We start from the raw sequence: 23,038 nt of genomic DNA, 5'->3' as shown, positions 1-23,038 counted from the left end.
GCTGTGTCACCCAAGTGGCATTTCCAGTTACTAGAAAATCATTTTAATTTTATTTTACAAAGCTGTTGGTTGGAAACGGACTGAAAATAAAAGTAAACTTTCGTCTTTCCCTACAGGTAGTGGGAGAAGCCTTTCCTTGTGGTCTTGGGATGGGAAGTGCCTTAGTTTCCCAGGGCTGCTTTGAGAAATGAACGCAATCTGGATGGCTTAAAGCAACAGAAATCTGTTCTCTCGTGGTTCTGGAGGTGTCTGCAGGGCCATGTTCTCTCTGAAGACTCTAGGGGAGCATCTGTCTCTCTTTCTTTGTCTCCTCCAGCTTGTGGTGCCTGCTGGCAATCCTTGGCTTTCCTTGGCTTGCATGTTCATTTTCCACCCAGCCTCTGCCTTTTCCCCTGCCTGTGCCCCTGTGCACAGCCCCCTCTCTTGGAAGCAACCTAAACGCCCATCGATAGATGAGCGGATAAAGAAGATGTTGTGTGTGTACACACACACACACACACACACACACACACACACACACACGTACAGGAATGTTAGCCATAAAAACATGAAATCTTGCCATTTGTGACAATATGGATAGCCTAGAGGGTATTAAGTGAAATGAGTCAGACAGAGAAAGACAAATACAGTGTGATTTCACTTACATGTGGAATCTAAAAAACAAGACAAATAAACAGATGTAACAAAACAGAAACAAACTCATAGATACAGAGAACACACTGGTGATCACCAGAGTGGAGGGACCTGTAGGGAGATGGGAATAGGTGAAGGTGATTAAGAGGTGCAAACTTCCAGTTATAAATTAAGTCAGTCACAGGGATGTAACATACAGCCTAGAGAATATGATCAATAATATTGCAGTAACTTTGTATAGTGACAGACGGTAACCAGACTTATCAGGGTGATCATTTTATAATATATAAAATTATCGAATCACCGTATTATACACCTGAAACTAATGATAGTTAGTCAACTCTACTTCAATGAAAATAAATATAAGTGAATCGCGATAAATGAGTAAATAAACAAAGCAGAGACACAGGCATTGGATTTAAGGCCCACCCTTTCTAGTGTGCCCACATCTTAATATGATTTCATCTGCAAAGTCCCTATTTCCAAGTAAGTTTACTTTCATGGGTCCCAGGGGTTAGAAGTGGAACATATTTTTTGGGGGGGGCACAGCTCCACCCACAATGGGCTGTTTTTTGCATTGAATGCAGGGCAGCCAGTGTGCACAGGGCTTGGGGTTGGGGTAGGAGTGGGAGGGAGAGCCTGGGTCCGAGTGTTGGGCCCTGTTTGTTTTCACTGTTTACTCTTGAGGGGCCTTTTCTTCACCCGGTTTGGCTACATCTGCCTGTTGAGTGTCTCCACACCCTTGAGCATCATCTCTAATGGTTCTCCTGAGGGGGGGTTGGGTGGGCGGGGGCGAGCGGGCAGCGGGAGGTGCTGGGAGGGTGGAGGAGACCAGCCTCCCTCCTGCATCTTCCGTCCTCCCTTGTCTGCTGGAGCCCCTTCGTCCACCCATTTCTGTTCCTCAAAGGCTGTGTAAATGCAGCCCCTTAACATGCTTTGAACGGACCATTTTCTTGTCTGTCGACTTCGGAATCTCAAGTGGGTTTTGGAAAATCGCCATCATTTGGAAGGCATGCTTTGCCTCCTGGAAGCTGTCTAGACAGGTAACTAATTTTCGCCAATTTGGAGGCTGCAGAGGCCTGTTCTAAAGGATCGTCCTCTTCTCAGTGGGCCTCCTTGCTACACGGCTGTGCCAATAAAAAGTAAAAAAAAAGTTCATAATTTAATTCAAATTTGTTCTTGCCGACATTACGGTAATACTCCTATTTTGCATGACTTAATTCCTGGCGAATGGATTCTAGAAGGCTAGGGAGAGCACAGTGCCTCCAGAGAAGAAGGTTTTGTTCTCGAATGTGCTCATTCGTCCCCTTCTCTGCCTCTTGCCTTGTACGTTTTGCACCGTGGTCCTGCCACCTAGAGCCGACTCTGCAGGACCCCTGTGCTCTGCTGAGCGTCTCAGCCTGGCCTCATTTCCTGAGTCATGGCGGCTCCCCGGCCCCTTGTGCTATAGTTCATTCCGTCCTTGAGCGAACTCCCTTCTGATGTCCCATGTGCCCAGCCTCGGGGAACCAGGATGAAACAGGCACAGGAGCTTGTTCCAGGAGTGAGTCTTAACCACTGAGAGGAGCCAAACGAGGGAGAGCAGAGCCACACCTGAGCCCGTGCGTCCCCACCGTTTCCATACTTGGGCACATCCTTGTATAGCACAGCTACTCGTGGCCAGAGGGGACTAGCCCATCGATCCAGAGGCCTGGGTCTGGCCAGGCTGACCCAAGGGCTGAGGGCTTCTGCCTGCTGGGGACCCATTCCTGACACAGAAGGGGGAGCTCTGGTCTAACCTGGTGGTTCTTAGCCAGGGGCTGTTTGGGAATGTCAGGGACATCATTTGATTGTGACAGTGACTCTGTGTGTGTGTGTGTGTGTGTGTGTGTGTTATGTGCAGGGGGTTACGTGCATTTATTGGGCAGGAGTCAGAGAGGTGGTAAAAGCTGTCCTGCCCAATGAAAAGGACATCCCTCCCGTGAGAAACAGCGAGACCTTTCCCCCATTGTTGATATTCTCCAAGGGAGGCATAACAAATGGTTATTTATCTACTTTTTTTTTTTAACATCTTTATTGGAGTATAATTGCTTTACAATGGTGTGTTAGTTTCTGCTTTATAACAAAGTGAAGCAGCTATACGTATACATATATCCCCATATCTCCTCCCTCTTGTTACTTCCTCCCACCCTCCCTATCCCACCCCTCTAGGTGGTCACAAAGCACCGAGCTGATCTCCCTGTGCTATGCGGCTGCTTCCCAGTAGCTATCTGTTTTACATTTGGGAGTGTATCTATGTCCATGCCACTCTCTCACTTTGTCCCAGCTTACCCTTCCCCCTCCACATGTCCTCAAGTCCATTCTCTACATCTGCATCTTTATTCCTGTCCTGCCCCTAGGTTTATCAGAACGATTTTTTTCTAGATTCCATATATATGTGTTAGCATATGGTATTTGTTTTTCTCTTTCTGACTTACTTCACTCTGTATGACAGACTCTAGGTCCATCCACCTCACTACAAATAACTCAGTTTCATTTCTTTTTATGGCTGAGTAATATTCCATTGTATATACGTGCCACATCTTCTTTATCCATTCATCTGTTGATGGACATTTTGGTTGCTTCCGTGTCCTGGCTATTGTAAATAGGGCTGCAATGAACATTGTGGTACATGACTCTTTTTGAATTATGGTTTTCTCAGGGTATATGCCCAGTAGTGGGATTGCTGGGTCGTATGGTAGTTCTATTTTTAGTTTTTTTTTTCTATAAATTTATTTTATGTATTTATTTTTGGCTGCACTGGGTCTTCTTTGCTGTGCGTGGGCTTTCTCTAGTTGCGGCAAGTGGGGCCTACTCTTTTGTTGCGGTGCACAGGCTTCTCATTGCCGTGGCTTCTCTTGCTGCGGAGCACGGGCTCTAGGCACACGGGCTTCAGTAGTTGTGGCACACGGGCTTAGTTGCTCCGTGGCATGTGGGATCTTCCTGGACCAGGGCTTGAACCCATTTCCCATGCATTGGCAGGCGGATTCCCAACCCCTGCGCCACCAGGCAAGTCCCCCTATTTTTAGTTTTTTAAGGAACCTCCATACTGTTCTCCATAGTGGCTGTATCAATTTACATTCCCACCAACAGTGCAAGAGGGTTCCCTTTTCTCCACACCCTCTCCAGCATTTATTCTTTGTAGTTTTTTTGATGATGGCCATTCTGACTGCTGTGAGATGATATCTCATTGTAGTTTTGCTTTGCATTTCTCTAATGATTAATGATGATGAGCATTCCTTCATGTGTTTGTTGGCAATCTGTATATCTTCTTTGGAGAAATGTCTGTTTAGGTCTTCTGCCCATTTTTGGATTGGATTGTTTGTTTTTTTGATATTGAGCTGCATGAGTTGCTTGTATGTTTTGGAGATTAATCCTTTGTCAGTTGCTTCATTTGCAAATATTTTCTCCCATTCTGAGAGTTGTCTTTTCGTCTTGTTTATGGTTTCCTTTGCTGTGCAATAGCTTTAAAGTTTCATTAGGTCCCATTTGTTTATTTTTGTTTTTCTTTTTCTAGGAGGTGGGTCAAAAAAGATCTTGCTGTGATTTATGTCATAGAGTGTTCTGCCTATGTTTTCCTCTAAGAGTTTGATAGTGTCTGGCCTTACATTTAGGTCTTTAATCCATTTTGAGTTTATTTTTGTGTATGGTGTTAGGGAGTGTTCTAATTTTATTCTTTTACATGTAGCTGTCCAGTTTTCCCAGCACCACTTATTAAAGAGGCTGTCTTTTCTCCACTGTCTATTCTTGCCTCCTTTATCAAAGATAAGGTGACCATATGTGCGTGGGTTTATCTTTGGGCTCTCTATCCTGTTCCATTGATCTATATTTCTGTTTTTGTGCCACTACCATACTGTCTTGATACTGTAGCTTTGTAGTATAGTGTGAAGTCAGGGAGCCTGATTCCTCTAGCTCCGTTTTTCTTTCTCAAGATTACTTTGGCTATTCGGGGTCTTTGGTGTTTCCATACAAATTGTGAAATTTTTTGTTCTAGTTCTGTGAAAATGCCAGTGGTAGTTTGATAGGGATTGCATTGAATCTGTAGATTGCTTTGGGTAGTAGAGTCATTTTTACAATGTTGATTCTTCCAATCCAAGAACATGGTATATGTCTCTGTCTATTTGTATCATCTTAATTTCTTTCATCAGTGTCTTATAATTTTCTGCATACAGGTCTTTTGTCTCCTTAGGTAGGTTTATTCCTAGATATTTTATTCTTTTTGTTGCAATGGTAAAAGTGAGTGTTTTCTTAATTTCACTTTCTGATTTTTCATCATTAGTGTATAAGAATGCAAGAGATTTCTGTGATTAATTCTGTATTCTGCTACTTTACCAGATTCATTGATTAGCTCTAGTAGTTTTCTGGTAGCATCTTTAGGATTCTCTATGTATAGTATCATGTCATCTGCAAACAGTGACAGCTTTACTTCTTGTTTTCCAATTTGGATTTCTTTTATTTATTTTTCTTCTCTGATTGCTGTGGCTAAAACTTCCAAAACTATGTTGAATAATACTGGTGAGAGTGGGCAACCTTGTCTTGTTCCTGATCTTAGTGGAAATGGTTTCAGTTTTTCACCATTGAGGACGATATTGGCTGTGGGTTTGTCATATATGGCCTTTATTATGTTGAGGAAAGTTCCCTCTATGCCTACTTTCTGGAGGGTTTTTATCATAAATAGGTGTTGAATTTTGTTGAAAGCTTTCTCTGCATCGATTGAGATGATCATATGGTTTTTCTCCTTCAATTTGTTAACATGGTGTATCACGTTGATTGATTTGCGTATATTGAAGAATCCTTGCATTCCTGGGATAAACCCCACTTGATCATAGTGTATGATGCTTTTAATGTGCTGTTGGATTCTGCTTGCTAACATTTTGTTGAGGACTTTTGCATCTATGTTCATCAGTGATATTGGCCTATAGTTTTCTATCTTTGTGACATCTTTGTCTGGTTTTGGTATCAGAGTGAGGGTGGCCTTGTAGAATGAGTTTGGGAGTGTTCCTCCCTCTGCTATATTTTGGAAGAGTTTGAGAAGGACAGGTGTTAGCTCTTCTCTAAATGTTTGATAGAATTCGCCTGTGAAGCCATCTGGTCCTGGGCTTTTGTTTGTTGGAAGATTTTTAATCACAGTTTCAGTTTCAGTGCTTGTGATTGGTCTGTTCATATTTTCTATTTCTTCCTGGTTCAGTCTTGGAAGGTTGTGCATTTCTAAGAATTTGTCCATTTCTTCCAGGTTGTCCATTGTATTGGCATAGAGTTACTTGTAGTAATCTCTCACGATCCTTTGTATTTCTGCAGTGTCTGTTGTTACTTCTTTTTTATTTCTAATTCTATTGATTTGAGTCTTCTCCCCTTTTTTCTTGATAAGTCTGGCTAATGGTTTATCAATTTTGTTTATCTTCTCAAAGAACCAGGTTTTAGTTTTATTGATCTTTGCTATTGTTTCCTTCACTTCTTTTTCATTTATTTCTGATCTGTTCTTTATGATTTCTTTCCTTTTTTGTTCTTCTTTCTCTAATTGCTTTAGGTGTAAGGTTAGGTTGTTTATTTGAGATGTTTCTTGTTTCTTAAGGTAGGCTTGTATAGCTATAAACTTTCCTCTTAGAACTGCTTTTGCTGCATTCTATAGGTTTTGGGTCGTCATGTCTCCATTGTCATTTGTTTCTAGGTATTTTTTGATTTCCTCTTTGATTTCTTCAGTCATCTCTTGGTTATTAAGTAGTGTGTTGTTTAGCCTCCATGTGTTTGTATTTCTGAAAGATTTTTTCCTGTAATTGATGTCTAGTCTCATAGCATTGTGGTCGGAAAAGATACTTGATACGATTTCAATTTTCTTAAATTTACCAAGGCTTGATTTGTGACCCAAGATATGATCTATCGTGGAGAATGTTCCATGAGCACTTGAGAAGAGTGTGTATTCTGTTGTTTTTGGATGGAATGTCCTATAAATATCAATTAAGTCCATCTTGTTTAATGTATCATTTAAAGCTTGTGTTTCCTTATTTATTTTCATTTTGGATGATCTGTCCATTGGTGAAAGTGGTGTGTTAAAGTCCCCTACTATGATCGTGTTACTGTCAATTTCCTCTTTTAGAGCTGTTAGCAGTTGCCTTATGTATTGAGGTGCTCCTATGTTAGGTGCATAAATATTTACAATTGTTATATCTTCTTGGATTGATCCCTTGATCATTATGTAATGTCCTTCTTTGTCTCTTGTAATAGTCTTTGTTTTAAAGTCTATTTTGTCTGATATGAGAATTGGTACTCCAGCTTTCTTTTGATTTCCATTTGCATGGAATATCTTTTGCCATCCCCTCACTTTCAGTCTGTATGTATCCCTAGGTCTGAAATGGGTCTCTTGTAGACAGCATATGTACGGGTCTTGGTTTTGTATCCATTCAGCCAGTCTGTGTCTTTTGGCTGGAGCATTTAATCCATTTACATTTAAGGTAATTATCGATATGTATGTTCCTATTAACATTTTCTTAATTGTTTTGGGTTTATTATTGTAGGTCTTTTCCTTCCCTTGTGTTTCCTGCCTAGAGAAGTTCCTTTTGCATTTGTTGTAAAACTGGTTTGGTGGTGCTGAATTCTCTTAGCTTTTGCTTGTCTGTAAAAGTTTTAATTTCTCCATCAAATCTGAATGAGATCTTTGCTGGGTAGAGTAATCTTGGTTGTAGGTTTTTCTCCTTCATTACTTTAAATATGTCCTGCCACTCCATTCTGGCTTGCAGAGTTTCTACTGAAAGATCAGCTGTCAACCTTTTGGGGATTCCCTTATGTGTTATTTGTTGTTTTTCCCTTGCTGCTTTTAATATTTGTTCTTTGTATTTAATTTTTGATAGTTTGATTAATATGTGTCTTGACGTGTTTCTCCTTGGATTTATCCTGTATGGGACTCTCTGTGCTTCTTGGACTTGATTAACTATTTCCTTTCCCATATTAGGGAAGTTTTCAACTATAATCTCTTCAAATATTTTCTCAGTCCGTTTCTTTTTCTCTTCTTCTTCTGGGACCCCTATAATTCGAACGTTGGTGCATTTAATGTTGTCCCAGAGGTCTCTGAGACTGTCCTCAATTCTTTTCATTCTTTTTTCTTTATTCTGCTCTGCAGTAGTTATTTCCACTATTTTATCTTTCAGGTCACTTATCCGTTCTTCTGCCTCAGTTATTCTGCTATTGATCCCTTCTAGAGAAATTTAAGTTTCATTTATTATATTGTTCATCACTGTTTGTTTGCTCTTTAGTTCTTCCAGGTCCTTGTTAAACGTTTCCTGTATTTTCTCCATTCTATTTCCAAGATTTTGGATCATCTTTACTATGATTATTCTGAATTCTTTTTCAGGTAGACTGCCTATTTCCTCTTCATTTGTTAGGTCTGGTTGGGCTTTTGCCCAGCTCCTTCATCTGCTGTGTGTTTCTTTGTCTTCTCATTTTGCTTAACTTACTGTGTTTGAGGTCTCCTTTTTGCAGGCTGCATGTTTGTAGTTTCCGTTGCTTTTGGTGTCTGTCCCCAGTACCTAAGGCTGGTTCAGTGGGTTGTGTAGGCTTCCTCGTGGAGGGGACTAGTGCTTGTGTTCTGGTGGATGAGGCTGGATCTTGTCTTTTTGGTGGGTAGGTCCACGTCTGGTGGTGTGTTTTGGGGTGTCTGTGGCCTTATGACTTTAGGCAGCCTCTGTGCTAATGGGTGGGGTTGTGTTCCTGTCTTGCTAGTTGTTTGGCATGGGGCATCCTGCACTGTAGCTTGCTGGTCATGGAGTGGAGCTGGGTTTTGGTGTTTAGATGGAGATCTGTGGGAGATAATCGCCTTTTGATATTACGTGGAGCTGGGAGGTCTCTTGTGGACCAGTGTCCTGAACTTGGCTCTCCCACCTCAGAGGCACGGCCCTGATGCCTGGCTGGAGCACCAAGATCCTTTCATCCACACGGCTCAGAATAAGAGGGAGGAAAAAAAAGAGAGAAAGAAAGAAGAAGATAAAATAAAATAAAATAAAGTAAAATAAAGTTATTAAAATAAAAAATAAAAAAAATTATTAAGAAAAAATAATTTTTTTAAGTAAAAAAACAAAAAACGGACAGACAGAACCCTAGGACAAATGGGTAAAAGCAAAGCTATACATACAAAATCATACACAGAAGCATACATATACACACAGAAAGAGAAAAAGGGAAAAAAATATATATATCATTGCTCCCAAAGTCCACCTCCTGCATTTGGGATGATTCGTTGTGTATTCAGGTATTCCACAGATGCAGGTACATCAAGTTGTTTGTGGAGCTTTAATCCGCTGCTTCTGAGGCTGCTGGGAGAGATTTCCCCTTCTCTTCCCTGTTCGCACAGCACCTGGGGTTCAGCTTTGGATTTGGACCCGCCTCTGTGTGTAGGTCGCCTGAGGGCGTCTGTTCCCCGCCCAGACAGGACGGGGTTAAAGGAGCAGCTGCTTCGGGGGCTCTGGCTCACTCAGGCCGCGGGGAGGGAGCGGTACAGAGGAGGCGGGGCGAGCCTGCGGCGTCAGAGGCGTCGTGACGTTGCAGCAGCCTGAGGCGCGCAGTGCGTTCTCCCGGGGAAGTTGTCCCCGGATCCCGGGAGCCTGGCCGTGGCGGGCTGCACAGGGTCCCGGGAGGGGCGGTGTGGAGAGTGACCTGGGCTCGCACACAGACTTATTGGTGGTGGCAGCAGCAGCCTTAGCGTCTCATGCCCGTCTCTGGGGTCCACGCTGATCGCCGCGGCTCGCGCCTGTTTCTGGAGTTCGTTTAGGCGGCGCTCTGAATCCCCTCTCCTCACGCACCAGGAAACAAAGAGGTAAGAAAAAGTCTCTTGCCTCTTCGGCAGCTGCAGACTTTTTCCCCGGACTCCCTCCCGGCTAGCTGTGGCGCACTAACCCCTTCAGGCTGTGTTCACGCCGCCAACCCCAGTCCTCTCCCTGCGATCCGACCGAAGCCCGAGCCTCAGCTCCCAGCCCCGCCCGCCCCGGCGGCTGAGCAGACAAGCCTCTCAGGCTGGTGAGTGCTGCTCGGCGCCGAGTCTCTGTGCGGGAACCTCTCCGCTTTGCCCTCCGCACCCCTGTGGCTGCGCTCTCCTCCGTGGCTCCGAAGCTTCCCCCCTCCACCACCCGCAGTCTCCGCCCGCGAAGGGGCTCCTTGTGTGTGGAAACCTTTCCTCCTTCACGGCTCCCTCCCACTGGTGCGGGTCGCGTCCCTATTTTTTTGTCTCTGTTATTTCTTTTTTCTTTTGCCCTACCCAAGTACATGGGGAGTTCTTGCCTTTTGGGAGGTCTGACGTCTTCTGCCAGCGTTCAGTAGGTGTTCTGTAGGAGCAGTTCCACGTGTAGATGTATTTCTGATGTATCTGTGGAGAGGAAGGTGATCTCCGCGTCTTACTCCTCCGCCATCTTGAAGCTCCTGTTGACCACATTTTCTTTATTCATTCATCTGTTGATGGACATTTGCATTGCTTCCACCTCTTGGCAGTTGCTTATAATGCTGCAGTGAATAGGAGTGTGTAAATGTATCTTCTATATCCTGCTTCCATTTCTTTTGAATAAATACCCAGAAGTGGGATTGCTGGGTCATATGGTAGTTATATTTTTAATTTTTTGAGGAACCTCCATACTGTTTTCCTCAGTGGCTGTACCATTAACATTCCCATCAGCAGTGCACAGAGGTTTCAATGTCTTTGCCCACACCTGCTATTTTCCGTTGTTCTGTGTTGTTTTTTTTAATAAATTTATTTATTGATTGATTTATTAATTTTTTGGCAGCATTGGGTCTTCGCTCCTGTGTGTGGCCTTTCTCTAGTTGTGGCGAGCGGGGGCTACTCTTTCTTGCAGTGTCCGGCCTTCTCATTGCGGTGGCTTCTCTTGTGGAGCACGGGCTCTAGGCGCACGGGCTTCAGTAGTTGTGGCTCGCGGGCTCTAGAGCGCAGGCTCACTAGTTGTGGCTCACGGGCTTACTTGCTCCGCGCCATGTAGGATCTTCCCAGATCAGGGCTTGAACCCGTGTCCCCTGCATTGGCAGGCAGATTCTTAACGACTGTGCCACCAGAGAAGTCCTCACTGAAGAATCTTAATCTTAGTAAGTTTGTACCTTTCTCACTACCTTTTTCATTTGGACTTTGTGATAGTTAAACATAAAACTACTCAGAGGAGTGATTTCCTCCCGCTGCTCACTTGTCACTCGGGATTGAATGAACCAAAACATCGGCAGTAGAGATGGGGAATGTTATTTTAAAGACCAGAATCTGCTTCAAGGGAGCTTGGTACAAAGAGAAGAGGTATTTTTAGGTTTAAGGTACAGAAGATGTAGGTAGTCTTTTTTTTTTTTTTTTTAATACTGCATGTCTCTGTAGCTTTTTTAAAAAAATTATTTATTTATTTATTCATTTTTGGCTGTGTTGGGTCTTTGTTTCTGTGCACGGGCTTTCTCCAGTTGCGGCGAGCGGGGGCCAGTCTTCATCGCCGTGCGTGGGCCTCTCACTATCGCGGCCTCTCTTGTTGCAGAGCAGAGGCTCCAGACGCACCGGCTCAGTAGTTGTGGCTCACGGGCCTAGTTGCTCCGCGGCATGTGGAATCTTCCCAGACCAGGGCTCGAACCCGTGTCCCCTGCATTGGCAGGCAGATTCTCAACCACTGCGCCACCAGGGAAACCCTGTAGGTAGTCTTGATTGAATAGGGTGTAAGGAGCGGAAGCAGTCAGTGTCATCATCTTTCTTTTTGTTCTGGATTCTTCTGTGTCTGAGAACAGCATGGCTCATCCTTGAATCTCTCCAAAGTGCCATGTGTTTCCATTTTAACTGCATGAAACCTTCATGTCCAGCCACGTGCTCCATCTCACTGGTGCTCCATGAAAGACACAAGCTCTGGTCCAGGAGCACCTGTTGGCTGAACTGTTCTTGCTGTATGTTCCTGTATCAGGATGCTCTGGTTCTTCTGAGCCAAGTCTGAAAGGGGAATCTGTGGACCATATATATTTCAGCTCAAAACCTCCAAATGGAATCATTTTAATCTGTGTTTTCTGGAGAAATATGTAAATTAATAATTGCTTCATACATTATTCAAGAAAAACTTGTTTTGTATCACAGATAGCTCTTGTAATCTTATATAAAGATATGCTAATGGATTTAATTAAACTAATTATACTGAAAAATGTAGCCTGAACTTTACCCTAAAATAGTGTCTATTAATCATCATCAGTAGTAATATTTTTAGCCAGAGACACTTACAACGTTAAACCGATACTAGATGGAAAGTGCATTTTTTGTTTTGTTTTACAGTTTAGATTAAGTTGGCATTTTCATGAGATGCATGACAAATTTGCTTAGAGAAGAGTATAACATTTATTTAATTTCTTTAACCTGAACTATTTCAGCAATTAGAAAAGTTTTGGAATTTTCTGCCATTTCATAATTCTTTTATGCGTTTCATTTCTTTCTCTCTAGAACTTTGGTTTTAATGTGTTTTTTGTCCATTTGATTCAGTTCTGACCACATTTTCCTTCCTCAGAGTTGTGATACCATGAGCTCTTTTTGTTTTAACCTTTAAATCATACTTTATTGTTGCCCTCTTCAGAGATGTTTCTCTCTTTTTTTTTAAATGAAGTATAATTAATTTACAATGTTGTGTTAGATTCAAGTGTACAGCAAAGTGATTCAGTTACACACATACAAACACACATATATATATTTTTACATTCTTTTCCATTGTAGGTTATTACAAGATATTGAGTATAGTTCTCTGTGCTGTACAGTAGGTCCTTATTGTTTTTTGAAATTATTTATTTATTTATTTATTTATTTATTTTTGGCTGCATTGGGTCTTTGTTTTTGCGTGCAGCTTTCTCTAGTTGCGGCAAGTGGGGGTTAGTCTTCGTTGCGGTGTGCGGGCTTCTCATTGCAGTGGCTTCTCTTGTTGCAGAGCTCGGGCTCTAGGTGCGCGGGCTTCAGTAGTTGCGGCTCGTGGGCTCTAGAGCACAGGCTCAGTAGTTGTGGCGCACGGGCTTAGTTGCTCTGCGGCATGTGAGATCTTCCTGGACGAGGGCTCGAACCCGTGTTCCCTACATTGGCAGGCGGATTCTTAACCACTGTGCCACCAGGGAAGCCGGTCCTTATTGTTTACCTGTTTTATATATAGTAGTGTGTACCTGTTAACCACAAACTCGTAACTTATTCCCCCTGCAACCCGATCCCCTTTGGTAAATAACTAAGTTTGTTTTCTATGTGAGTCTATTTCTGTTTTGTGAATAAGTTCATTTGTATCATTTTTTAAGATTCTGCATGTAAGTGATATCATATGATATTTGCCTTTGTCTCACTTACTTCACTTAATATGATAATCTCTAGGTCCATCCATGTTGCTGCAAATGGCATTATTTCATTCTTCCTTATGGCTGAGTAATAGCCCATTGTATATATATATCACGCATCTTCTTTACACATTAATTTGACGATGGACATTTAGGTTGCTTCCATGTCTTGGCTATTGTAAGTAGTGCTCCTGTGAACATTGGGTGCATGTATCTTTTTAAGTTATATTTTTATCTGGATATATGCCCAGGAGTGGGATTGCAGGATCATATGGTAACTCTATGGATACCATGAGTTCTTGATTGCCTGGATGTTAAGTGATGAAGCCAGTATTAAGAGGACCGCTCAGCAACTTGCCTGTCTTTTAATATTAGTAGGAATAGCTTTACCACTGGCCCCTGATTTTGTTTCTTGTATCTTTCTGTGGATTGCTGCCTTTCAATCAGTGCTCAATGGCAGGGAGCCCTATTGTTTTTGGTGGTAGTTTCAGTTGTACCTGAATCCTTCACGTGCCTGAGTGTGTGGAGGACTGAAGTGCGTGTGTTCAGCATGTCAGTGGGTCATTGCACACGTATTTGAGGCCCAAAGGCCTTTAGAGTTGGACCCGTCCGTCCTCATGGGGACAGATCAAAGCTTTTCCAAGTTCAAAGAGAAGTGCCAGCCTGGACTTAAGTTGCCATTTTGTTAATTTAGGTAAATTTAAAGTCAACTGTGAAAGAATAACTTTCTTAAAAAGCAAACACTGACTTGATAAGTTCAATTATGACTTAAAACACAGGAGACGGGTAAACAAAGCTGAAACGTTGAATTCATTTACATTCCTCTGTTGTGCTGGTCTCTGTGTTCCCGGCTAGGCGCTGTCAGGTGGGTGTGTTCACACAGGTTATGTGGCCCCCGGCTCACAGCCCCGGGAGGGGTGGGCGAGGAGGTCCCACTCCAAGCTGAGCCCTGCCTCTCGGGTACATCCCGCAGGCCTCACCTCCTCCCCACCCCACTCGCCCAGTGAGCTGATGCGTGCCCCTCCCACTGCCTGCAGGGACCCTAGCCAAGGCCTGGGAGGCGTGCTGGTGGTTGCTGACATGCCATGCGGGCGTCCGGGCCTCTCCCCTGCCATTCGAAAGAGGCTGGCGTGTTCCGAGCAAGATTTTGTGTAAATAAATAACTGGTTTGCCAAAAGTAATAGAAAACAACAACAGAAAAAGAGACGTCTCCAGTGCCCTCCATTCCTGTTACCCGACTATCTCTGAGATTTGGCAAATGATTCTACTCATTACTTTACCACTTTAATCAGGACTTTATAAATGGAAGTTTTCACTGAATGGAGGGTTTTGCACGTTGAAGAAGGTGTGTGCGTTCACATCTGCACACATCCCCACACTCTCCTGCCGCCACAACGAGTGGTGAGCACCGTCCGTGAGCACCAGTGATGAGTTGGGGGGGTCCCGTCACCTCCTCGGCGCCCTTCCATTCTCCCGACTGCCGCTGGAGGCCGCCCCGTTCTCCGCTGCTCACCTCCATCCTTTCGCACTGAGGGGCACCCAGAGGAAAGACTCCCTTCCTGAGTTCACATAGTAGGTGGCGGAGGCGACAGCCTGGCCCGGAGCCCGGGTCCTTGTCCGGGGGGGGACACCCGCTCCTGGGCGTCATGCCGTCTACCCTCTCTCGTCCGCATTCGGGCCTTCTGTTTCTGGAGGCATCTTCTGCAGATGAGATTCGACCCAGCGCCGTCCATCAGCGAGCAGGAGCCCTGCCTTGTCTGCCCCGCGCTGCACATCTTGAGAAGCTCTCGAAGCAGTAGCCCCTGCCCTTGAGAGAGACCTGAATTCAGTGAAGCAGCCTGACTCCACTGAGGAAACGGGAGCCTTTTCCTGCAAGTGCGAGCGGAAACCAGAACACTCAAGTGTCTCATCAAATAGCCAATATTAGAAATGGCAAAGCTGGCTGCGCCCTTCACGAGAGTGGGGGATGGCGTGTGCTTTTTCAGGAGGCTTGGGCTGCCCTGGGGGGACCTCGGGGTTCCCTCGGCCTCTTCTGGCTGCTCGTCATCCTGGAGGGGATACAGTTGGGTCTCTCAGCTAACGAGGCCGATTTCTGTGGGTGCAAAGCAAAGAGGTGGAGAGTCTCTTGAGGTTAAAGAGGTGGTTTTGGGCAAAGCTCTGTTGGTCAGGGAGTCATGGAGGCTCTGCTGTGTCTAGGGTCCTTGGCCGGGCCACAGCCGTGAGACCCTGGTCTGGGGGCTACAGACACACGGCCCATCGCGGTAATATTCCTAGATGGCTGACCCGGAATCCGTGTGTCTTGAGGAAAACGATGCCTAAGCTAAGGGCTGAGGAGTCACGAGGTTCACTCTGCGTGTTTAGGAGCAGGGGCAGGAGTGGGGGAACAGTGACCCAGGAAGCGGGAACAGCATGGGCACAGCCGCGGAGCTGGCAGAGGGGTCCGGAGCGCAGGGGAGACGGGAAGAGGCTCCATGTTGCTGGAAAGGGTCCTGCAGGTGGAGGTGGAGACCACTGACTGGGTCATGGGGGGGTGGGGCCCCGGGCCTCTGAGGATGCTGGGTGCTCAGGCCTGTATCCCAGGAGCACGGCGTTGCCACCCAAGTATCTCAGTTAGATCTGCATCTTAGGAAAGCTGCTCTGGCTGCTCGTGGGACATGACCTTGAGGAGGTCAGAGCAGAGGCGGGAGGTCCCTTAGGAGGCCGTGCCTTCCTGCCAGAGGGAGACACAAGTGGCCTGGGCCAGGTGGTGGGTGCTGTAGGAATGGAGAAGGCGGAAGAGGCAGGGGCTGTGGAATAGTGAGGATCCACTGGGCTCTGTGATTGGTCAGAAGTGGGCTGTGCCCGAGATGGAGCATCCTGAGCGTGTGACCTGGGGGCTCCCGGGCGCAGCGCCCTGAGCCTGGAGCACCGGGGCGTAGGGTGGGGCCTCCTCTAAGGCAGGGGGAGTTGGCAGCATCTGTGGGGCAGCCACGGGCCCAGTGGCCGCCGGGTGTGTGAGTGTGAAGCTCAGGAGAGAGGTGACCTGGGGGACAGGCATTAGGCGTCCGCAGCTGGCCGAAGGGGTATGGAGAGGGAGGAGAAAAGTCTAGAACAGGATTGCAAGGACAGCCACCTTTAAGGGAGGGGCAGGGGACAGAGGAAGGCGGTCGCCCTGGCAGTGAGGGCTGTGGATGCCCTGGGAGATGAGGGGTCACAGCAGTGTCTTGGGAAGGTCACCTAAGGGAAGACCTGGAGTCGCTGTGGCCTTGGCAGGAATGGAGACTTGATGGCGGCCGAGTTGGGCTGCAGAGGGCGGGGAGGGAGGTCGGGGGAGTGTGCTGGTAGTGGACCCCGGGGTGAGTGCACAGCTTGGGAGCTGTCTGTGCCAGGGTGGGCGGCGGGGAGCCTGGGGCTCTGGGTGGTTTCAAGGGGAGAGGCTGGCGTGGGCTGGAGTGTGGAGGGAAGGGGGCAGCTGGGGTGAGAACTGGGCCGCCTGGAGAGGGCAGGGACGGGAAATGCAGGAGGTGCTTGATCAGACGGTGGGGCAAGGGCCGTGCCCAGCGGGCAGGATCCCCCCCAGTGGAGGCAGGTGCTCCCTCCCTCAGCCTGGAAGGACAGGCAGAGGCCGGGCGTCCGGGAGGCTTGTTTTGGCTTGAGTGGTGGGCAGAACTGCCCGGCCTGTTCGCCTGATGGTTTTGGTTTTCCCTGAAGCAGGAGGTGAGCTGAGCGAAAAGGGGGTGGGATCCTGGGCTGGAGGAGAGCGAAGAGAGGCTGAGATGGTCACTGGGGGAAGGCGGAGGGTGGAAAGGAGCCCACGACCGCCGGAGGATGGAGAGAACAGAGCTGAAAATGGGGTGCGGGGACACCCCCTCGCCTTCACTTCATTCTGTCTGTCTGTCCTTGTTATGTTATCCAGGACTGACGTGGGCTCGTGGCTGCTCTCTGTTCTCTGTGACCCTCATGAACTGTAAAACGTGACGTCCCCAGGATCTGGGTCAGTTCGGCAGAGTTCCCTGTTAACCAGCATTTGGGGATCTCCGCGGGTACAGCCCTCCCTCTGTGGGTGTCGCCTGACCTCGGGTCGGGGAGCCCTCGGGAGCAGGTTAACGCAGCGCCCGGCGGCCCCCGGGCAGCGAGCAGGGGGTGGGCCACGAAGGCCTGTCTTGTTTGCCGCTGTTTGTCCTTGTAAGATGGCATTTATCACGCCGCTCCAGGCAGATGCTGCTTCGTGGGGTACAGGATAAAACGCATTATGCTGATGCATCCTCGCCCGCGGGACCCTCTCAAACTAGACAAGACACTTTCCGGCCCGAGCAGTCAGCTGTGCAAACACTTATTATTAAACGTCACAATAAAGAGTTTTTAGTTTTTCAAAGCAACTCCAAGGTATTTGAAGAATGAAATTGTTTCTATTTAAGGTTCTTTTCAAAAGTTGCATCTCAAAGCAGAGTTGGAATTCCTTGATCAGGCGGCATGAAAGGTCAGGGTTAACACCTGGGGAAAAACACCCCTAACTCTGTAGTGCAGGTTTAGAGGTAAACTTTGCTTACCTGTCCTTGATCATCCTGACTGTGGAGCGCTAAGGCTTGAGGGGCTTGGAGGTGGACTGGCTCCAAATCCTGGCAAACAGCTTCACTTCACTTGTGCCTTTACTTGATTTGCAATTATTTTCTCCCTGTGTGTGGCTCGTCGTCTTTTGTTGTCTCGGCAGAAGTTCTTTTGAAGAGCAGAAATTCTTCATTTTGATGATGTACAGTTGATCAATTTTTTTTCTTTTACGGATTATGCTTTTGGTATCATATGAAAGAAATCTTTGCTTAGCCCAAAGTCACAAGTATCTTCTTTTAGACGTTTTATAGTTTTAAGAATATAAGATCTATGATCCATTTAAAGTGAATTTTCATATAGGGTGTGAGGTATGGAAGGAATTTTATTTGGTGCTGGAGGAGGGGGCACCTTTGTCCCTTGTTGCAAATCAATTGACCCTATATATTCAGGGTAATCCGTGTGAGGTGGGTTTCTGCCTACTTGCTTTTGGAAAACAATGCTAACAGCTGTTTAGGTAATAGGTGTGGCATTTTCCAGTGTTCAAAGTGTTATCCAGTTCTCTTGTCAATTAGATTTTGAGCTTTATTGCAGCCCCTGGAGGTATTTGACATGAGTATTATTTCCTCCATTTCATTCAGGAAGGGGGAGTCCCCCCCCCCCCCACCCCGGTAGAAGGAGTCACTTAGAGTCAGAGGCAGAGGGGGGCGTCCCAGCCAAGGTCAGAACATTTAAAATCCAGGACCGTTTCCCAATCTCATATAGATGAGGGTGGGCTGAGGCTCTGGCTTCCCACCAAACTGAATTTTAATTCTAACTCAGTTCGGTACTAGCTGTGTGATCAGGGGCAAAGTAATTAACATCTCCATTGTCAGTTTCCTTGCCTTCCTACACAGCTAACTCCCTGTAGGAGGTCTGTTGGAATTAAAGATAAAATATACAAGGGTCTAGCACAGCACAGAGCATGTATTAGGATCTATCATTATTACCATCACTCTATTTTCTGAAAGTGTGGGTTTTCTAGAAGATACAGAATGTGAACATAGGAGATAAAGTTACTAAAGAAGAAAGTGATTCCAAGTTCAGGGACCTAGATATACAGGCAGTCATTTTTGGAATGGAACAAAGGCAGTCATTCTAATTGTTGAATGTGGTAGCGCTACAGTGAATTTGTTGGTGGAGGATTCTTCTGGGGGCACAGGTCTTCATTCGCTAGGATTTCCTTAGGATAAAGGGGAAAATCACATAAAAGCTTAGCACAGTATAGGCATTCGTGAGCAAGCATTGAATGTTGGCTTCTGCTAATATCACTTTTATTACGTCAGGATATCCATGTAACACATCTCCACTGTTTGTGGATCAGAGGCTTTATTTTTTTCCCCTCTATTTTTGTTGTGTTTAACCATCAGCTTCTCATCTGGAAAGTGATCTTTGTCTTCTTGGTATGTGTGTGGTTTTTCAAAGTAATTACAACTTCGTATTACATTTGCCAACTGCCTTCGGCTCAACATTCTTCTTTGTTCTTGGTTTGCAGGGTGCAGCGCTGAAATACTTGCCAACCATTGTCAACGATGTGAAATTGGTATTTGATCCCAAAGAGCTCAGGTAAGGAAGCACCCAAGCCAAAGGCTTCCCGTGTGCCACGCTTGGCCTTCTTTTGAGGGCGTTAGTTCACGGGATGCTTGGGTTGTTTCATGTCCACATAGTTCAGTGCCCTGGATCTTTCTGGAACATGTTCTAGTGATGGTGTCTGTGACGCTTTCCTCATTATGTCTTTATGTGGAAAAGGTGTCATCTATCAACAGTCACAATATTTTCTTTAGAAGATTATTTATAGCCTCATGCATACATAATATAAATTGGGCATTTTGCATCCTTTAGAGTTTAAAATTCAATAAGTGGTTCTTGGGTTTGGGTTTGGGTTTCAGCATCTAAACGTTTTGACTCGGGAGCTTTAATATTGGTGTCTCACCTCCTCCCCCTCATTACCATACAGCTTCTCTCTGGGGGCTCCTGCCCAAGGGCTGTGAACCTCAGACAGAGGAGCCGCAAGTTGTCAGCTCAGGTTATAGTAAAACGAAAACCAAACCAAACAAAACTCTGGGCAAGCTGGACACTGACTTTCAGATGGAGGAGTCAGGCTGGGGACCGAATCCTTCCTTTCACCTTCCGATTTTGCCACCGTCACCATCCGAGCCCAGTCTCGGTTGTTTACTGTGCAGATGGCACTGCATTTGGAAAAGAGGTGTGTTGAGCAAGTGGGTGCACGGCCGCTGGGACCGCAGACGTCCACAGCACGGTCCTCGTCTGCCCCTTGTTTGGGTTTTGACGTAACATTTGACGCAATAAACTCACCTGCAGGCGACGGCACCACTTGACCAGCCAGAAAAGTCCACCTAAATGTTGGTAAAGGGCCGTCTGTCCCTCGGGTGGTTAAACGGAATGAAAAACGGTCACCCTTCCGTACGTTATGTCCACCATAGGCCAGTCATGCCCTGGAAGTGAAGGGTGAGGGGCTTTGGGGAAGCCGCTCTCCCCACGAATCATCGCGGGTCTTATGTGCCTGAGGATTTCGTGTCCTGCATGGACACATTTATTTTGGCTCCCAGGCACTGACAATACTGGTTATAGTTTAGCAGGTTCTAAATGAGAAAAGGAGGCACAGATGGGCCCATGGGCAACAGGTCTGCCCTCCTGGGTCTCTCTGTGCTCTGTCCCTGCAGCCCGGCTCTCAGACAGTGGTCCAGACAAGTATCAGTATCAGCAGCCCCTGGGAATTTGCTGAATCTTGGGTTCCTTCCCAGATCTTCTGAATTAGACATTGGGGGTGGGGCCCAGCTATTTGGTTTTAATGATACCTCCAGACGCTCTCAATGAATGCTCCTGTGTGAGAACCTCAGGTCTGGAGAATCAGAGGACGAGGGGGGGAGCTGCAGCTGGGTGGGCCATGGCCATACCCTGGGCCTGTCGTCCTGGGGCACGGGGACCAGGCCTTTGCTCACTAGAGGGGTGACGTCCATGTTGACCACGGGTGCTTGTGCCTTGTGCTTGGACATCCAAGGAAGACTCCCTTCCCCAGGACCGGCCCCATCTGCTCTTGGGCCCTTGACTCTTTCTGCATGCGTGGGTTCCTCTTCAACACCTTACCTACTGATTTTTTAAAAAATGACATTGAAAATCATGGATGTATTTTTCCCTGTTTAGAAAATTGAGTCATGTTTTGATGGAACAGAAGAGATCACAGAGGAGAATAACTCAAAGTTAATTCCATGAGGATGTGGATCTTTCTAGTTATCTTTTGTGTGCAAGCGTGTGTGCACACACACTAACACACACATACATATACCCCTAAAAGAATTCAGCATTACATTTTTTATTTTACAGTCGACCCCTGTGCTGAAGACATCTTGTTTTCCTACATCAGGAAGGAGACTTCTACACCATCACCATAATCTACTGTTAGAACAGTTTTGTCACCCCAGTAAGATCCCTCGTGCCCAGTAAGAGTCATTGCACACTCCCACCCCAGCTCTAGGCAACTACTAACCTACTTACTGTGTGCATAGATTTACCTTTTCTGGGCATTGCCTATAAATGGAATCGTATAATATATGTGACCTTTTGTGACTAGCTTCTTTCACTTAGCATAATGTTTTCAAGGTCTATTAATGTCAGGATTTCATTCCCTTTTATGGGTGAATTGTGTGGATCTACTACATTATGTTTATCCATTCATCAGTTGATGGACATCTGGGTTTTTCCACTTTTCAAGTGTTATGAATAACGTGGCTATGATTCATATACAGGGTCTTGTGTGGATAAATATTTTCATTTCTTTTGGGTATATACCTAGAAGTGGAAATGCTGGGTCATATGGTAACTATGTTTAACATTTTCAGGAACTGCCAAACGGTATTCCAAAGTGGCTGCCCTATCTTGCATTCCCACCAGCATGGTATGAGGGTACCAGTTTCTTCACGTCCTAGTCACCACTTGTTACTGGCTGTCTTTTGGATTATAGCCATTTTAGTGGGTGTGAAGTGAAAAATAACATTTTAAAGCATCATTCTTTTGGAAGAGATTTTGGCCCATATTGTATAATGGGCCCATTCCAACATTCTGGTGGCATCTAATGACCATTCACTGAACTCGTGTCTCGTTACTGTCTTGTATCCCACTGGGTCGTTGTGCAGTATATCCAGCATCTCTTTTCACTTGTGTTTTTCCTTTTATAGCAAAATGTTTACTGATTTTATCCTAAATGTTCCCGTGGGTTTGCTGACCATTCAGAAGCTATATTGCTTGATTGAAATAATTCACAGTGACCTCTTCACACAGCATGGTGAGTGAAACCCTGAGAATCGTTAAATTGTCACATTCATCATTGTCTGTAGACCTCGCCCCGTCTGAATTCTCTTTTCTTTGTCAAAAGGAGTGGGGAGGTTGCAGCCAGTTAAAACAGCTCCGTTACAAGACAGGAAGATTTAGCCCTTACCAGAGAATGGTAATTGGCATATACTGTAGGTAACAGATCATTGAAAAATGAAGGCGCAAACCTTGTAGTTTGGAATTTAGGTATACACCAGAGCCCTAGGATAATCAGCATACATTGTAGCCTTTACGATGTGTGATTATCTATCCTGGGGAGGCAATCACTGGCTTCCATTGAGATGATTGCAACAAAAAATTTCAAATTTTCTTTAAATCTAGAAGTCATGGTTATGTCTTAGCCTGAACTTTGATTCTGTGACAGGCTTTCTTCAAACCCTGCTCAAAGGAAAAAGAATTTTAATGATTCCTCAATTCATTTATCCCAAGGAACACCTCACGTTTCCACACGTTATGTCCCTACCCTTTTTATTAATCACTTTCTTTCTGTTTGGACAGATTGAATTAATATTTTACACTTGTCAAGAAGTTTTATTGAAAGCTTAAGACCTTTGCATAATTCCACAACCTTCCTCATTTATTGGAGACAAATGTGAAGACTGTTGAGTGACATTCTGATGGAGAGGCATACATTTATTCTGTTCCATTGGTGTCCAGACGTTTGGCTGTTCCGTTCATTTTCTTTTGTCCTCACGTGTGGTGTTTCAGGGATGGAGCAGCTCAGGCCTGAGGTGTCCCTGTTGAGAACTCGGTGTGTGTCTGGTTTAGTCCTTTGTACCATCTAGACTACTGGACCCTATGTTTTTTTTTTTTTTTTTTAAATATTGCTTTCCCTCTTTTTTTTTTTTAATAGGGAGCATTTTCTTTTTTCAAATTTTATTTATTTATTTTATTTATGGCTGTGTTGTGTCTTCGTTTCTGTGCGAGGGCTTTCTCTAGTTGTGGCAAGTGGGGGCCACTCTTCATCGCGGTGTGTGGGCCTCTCACCATCGCGGCCTCTCTTGTTGCGGAGCACAGGCTCCAGACGTGCAGGCTCAGTAATTGTGGCTCACGGGCCCAGTTGCTCCGCGGCATGTGGGATCTTCCCAGACCAGGACTCGAACCCGTGTCCCCTGCATTGGCAGGCAGACTCTCAACCACTGCGCCACCAGGGAAGCCCTGGACCCTATGTTTT

The 23,038-nt window shown here is 45.7% G+C and overlaps 1 protein-coding gene across 2 annotated transcripts in view; it reads left to right on the top strand.

Annotated features, from left to right (window-relative positions):
• DOCK1 (dedicator of cytokinesis 1) overlaps positions 1–23,038 on the top strand; it is a 532,415-nt gene that overhangs the window by 161,645 nt on the left and 347,732 nt on the right. For both annotated transcript variants that reach the window (XM_057531553.1, XM_057531554.1), the window contains exons 24-25: positions 19,010–19,080; positions 21,711–21,817. In XM_057531553.1, coding sequence (XP_057387536.1) covers positions 19,010–19,080; positions 21,711–21,817 — 178 coding nt within the window. The remainder of the gene's footprint in view (positions 1–19,009; positions 19,081–21,710; positions 21,818–23,038) is intronic.

This window comes from Balaenoptera acutorostrata, chromosome 16, assembly GCF_949987535.1.
Source record: "Balaenoptera acutorostrata chromosome 16, mBalAcu1.1, whole genome shotgun sequence".
NCBI lineage: Eukaryota > Metazoa > Chordata > Mammalia > Artiodactyla > Balaenopteridae > Balaenoptera > Balaenoptera acutorostrata.
This window is presented reverse-complemented; position numbering and strand designations above follow the sequence as displayed.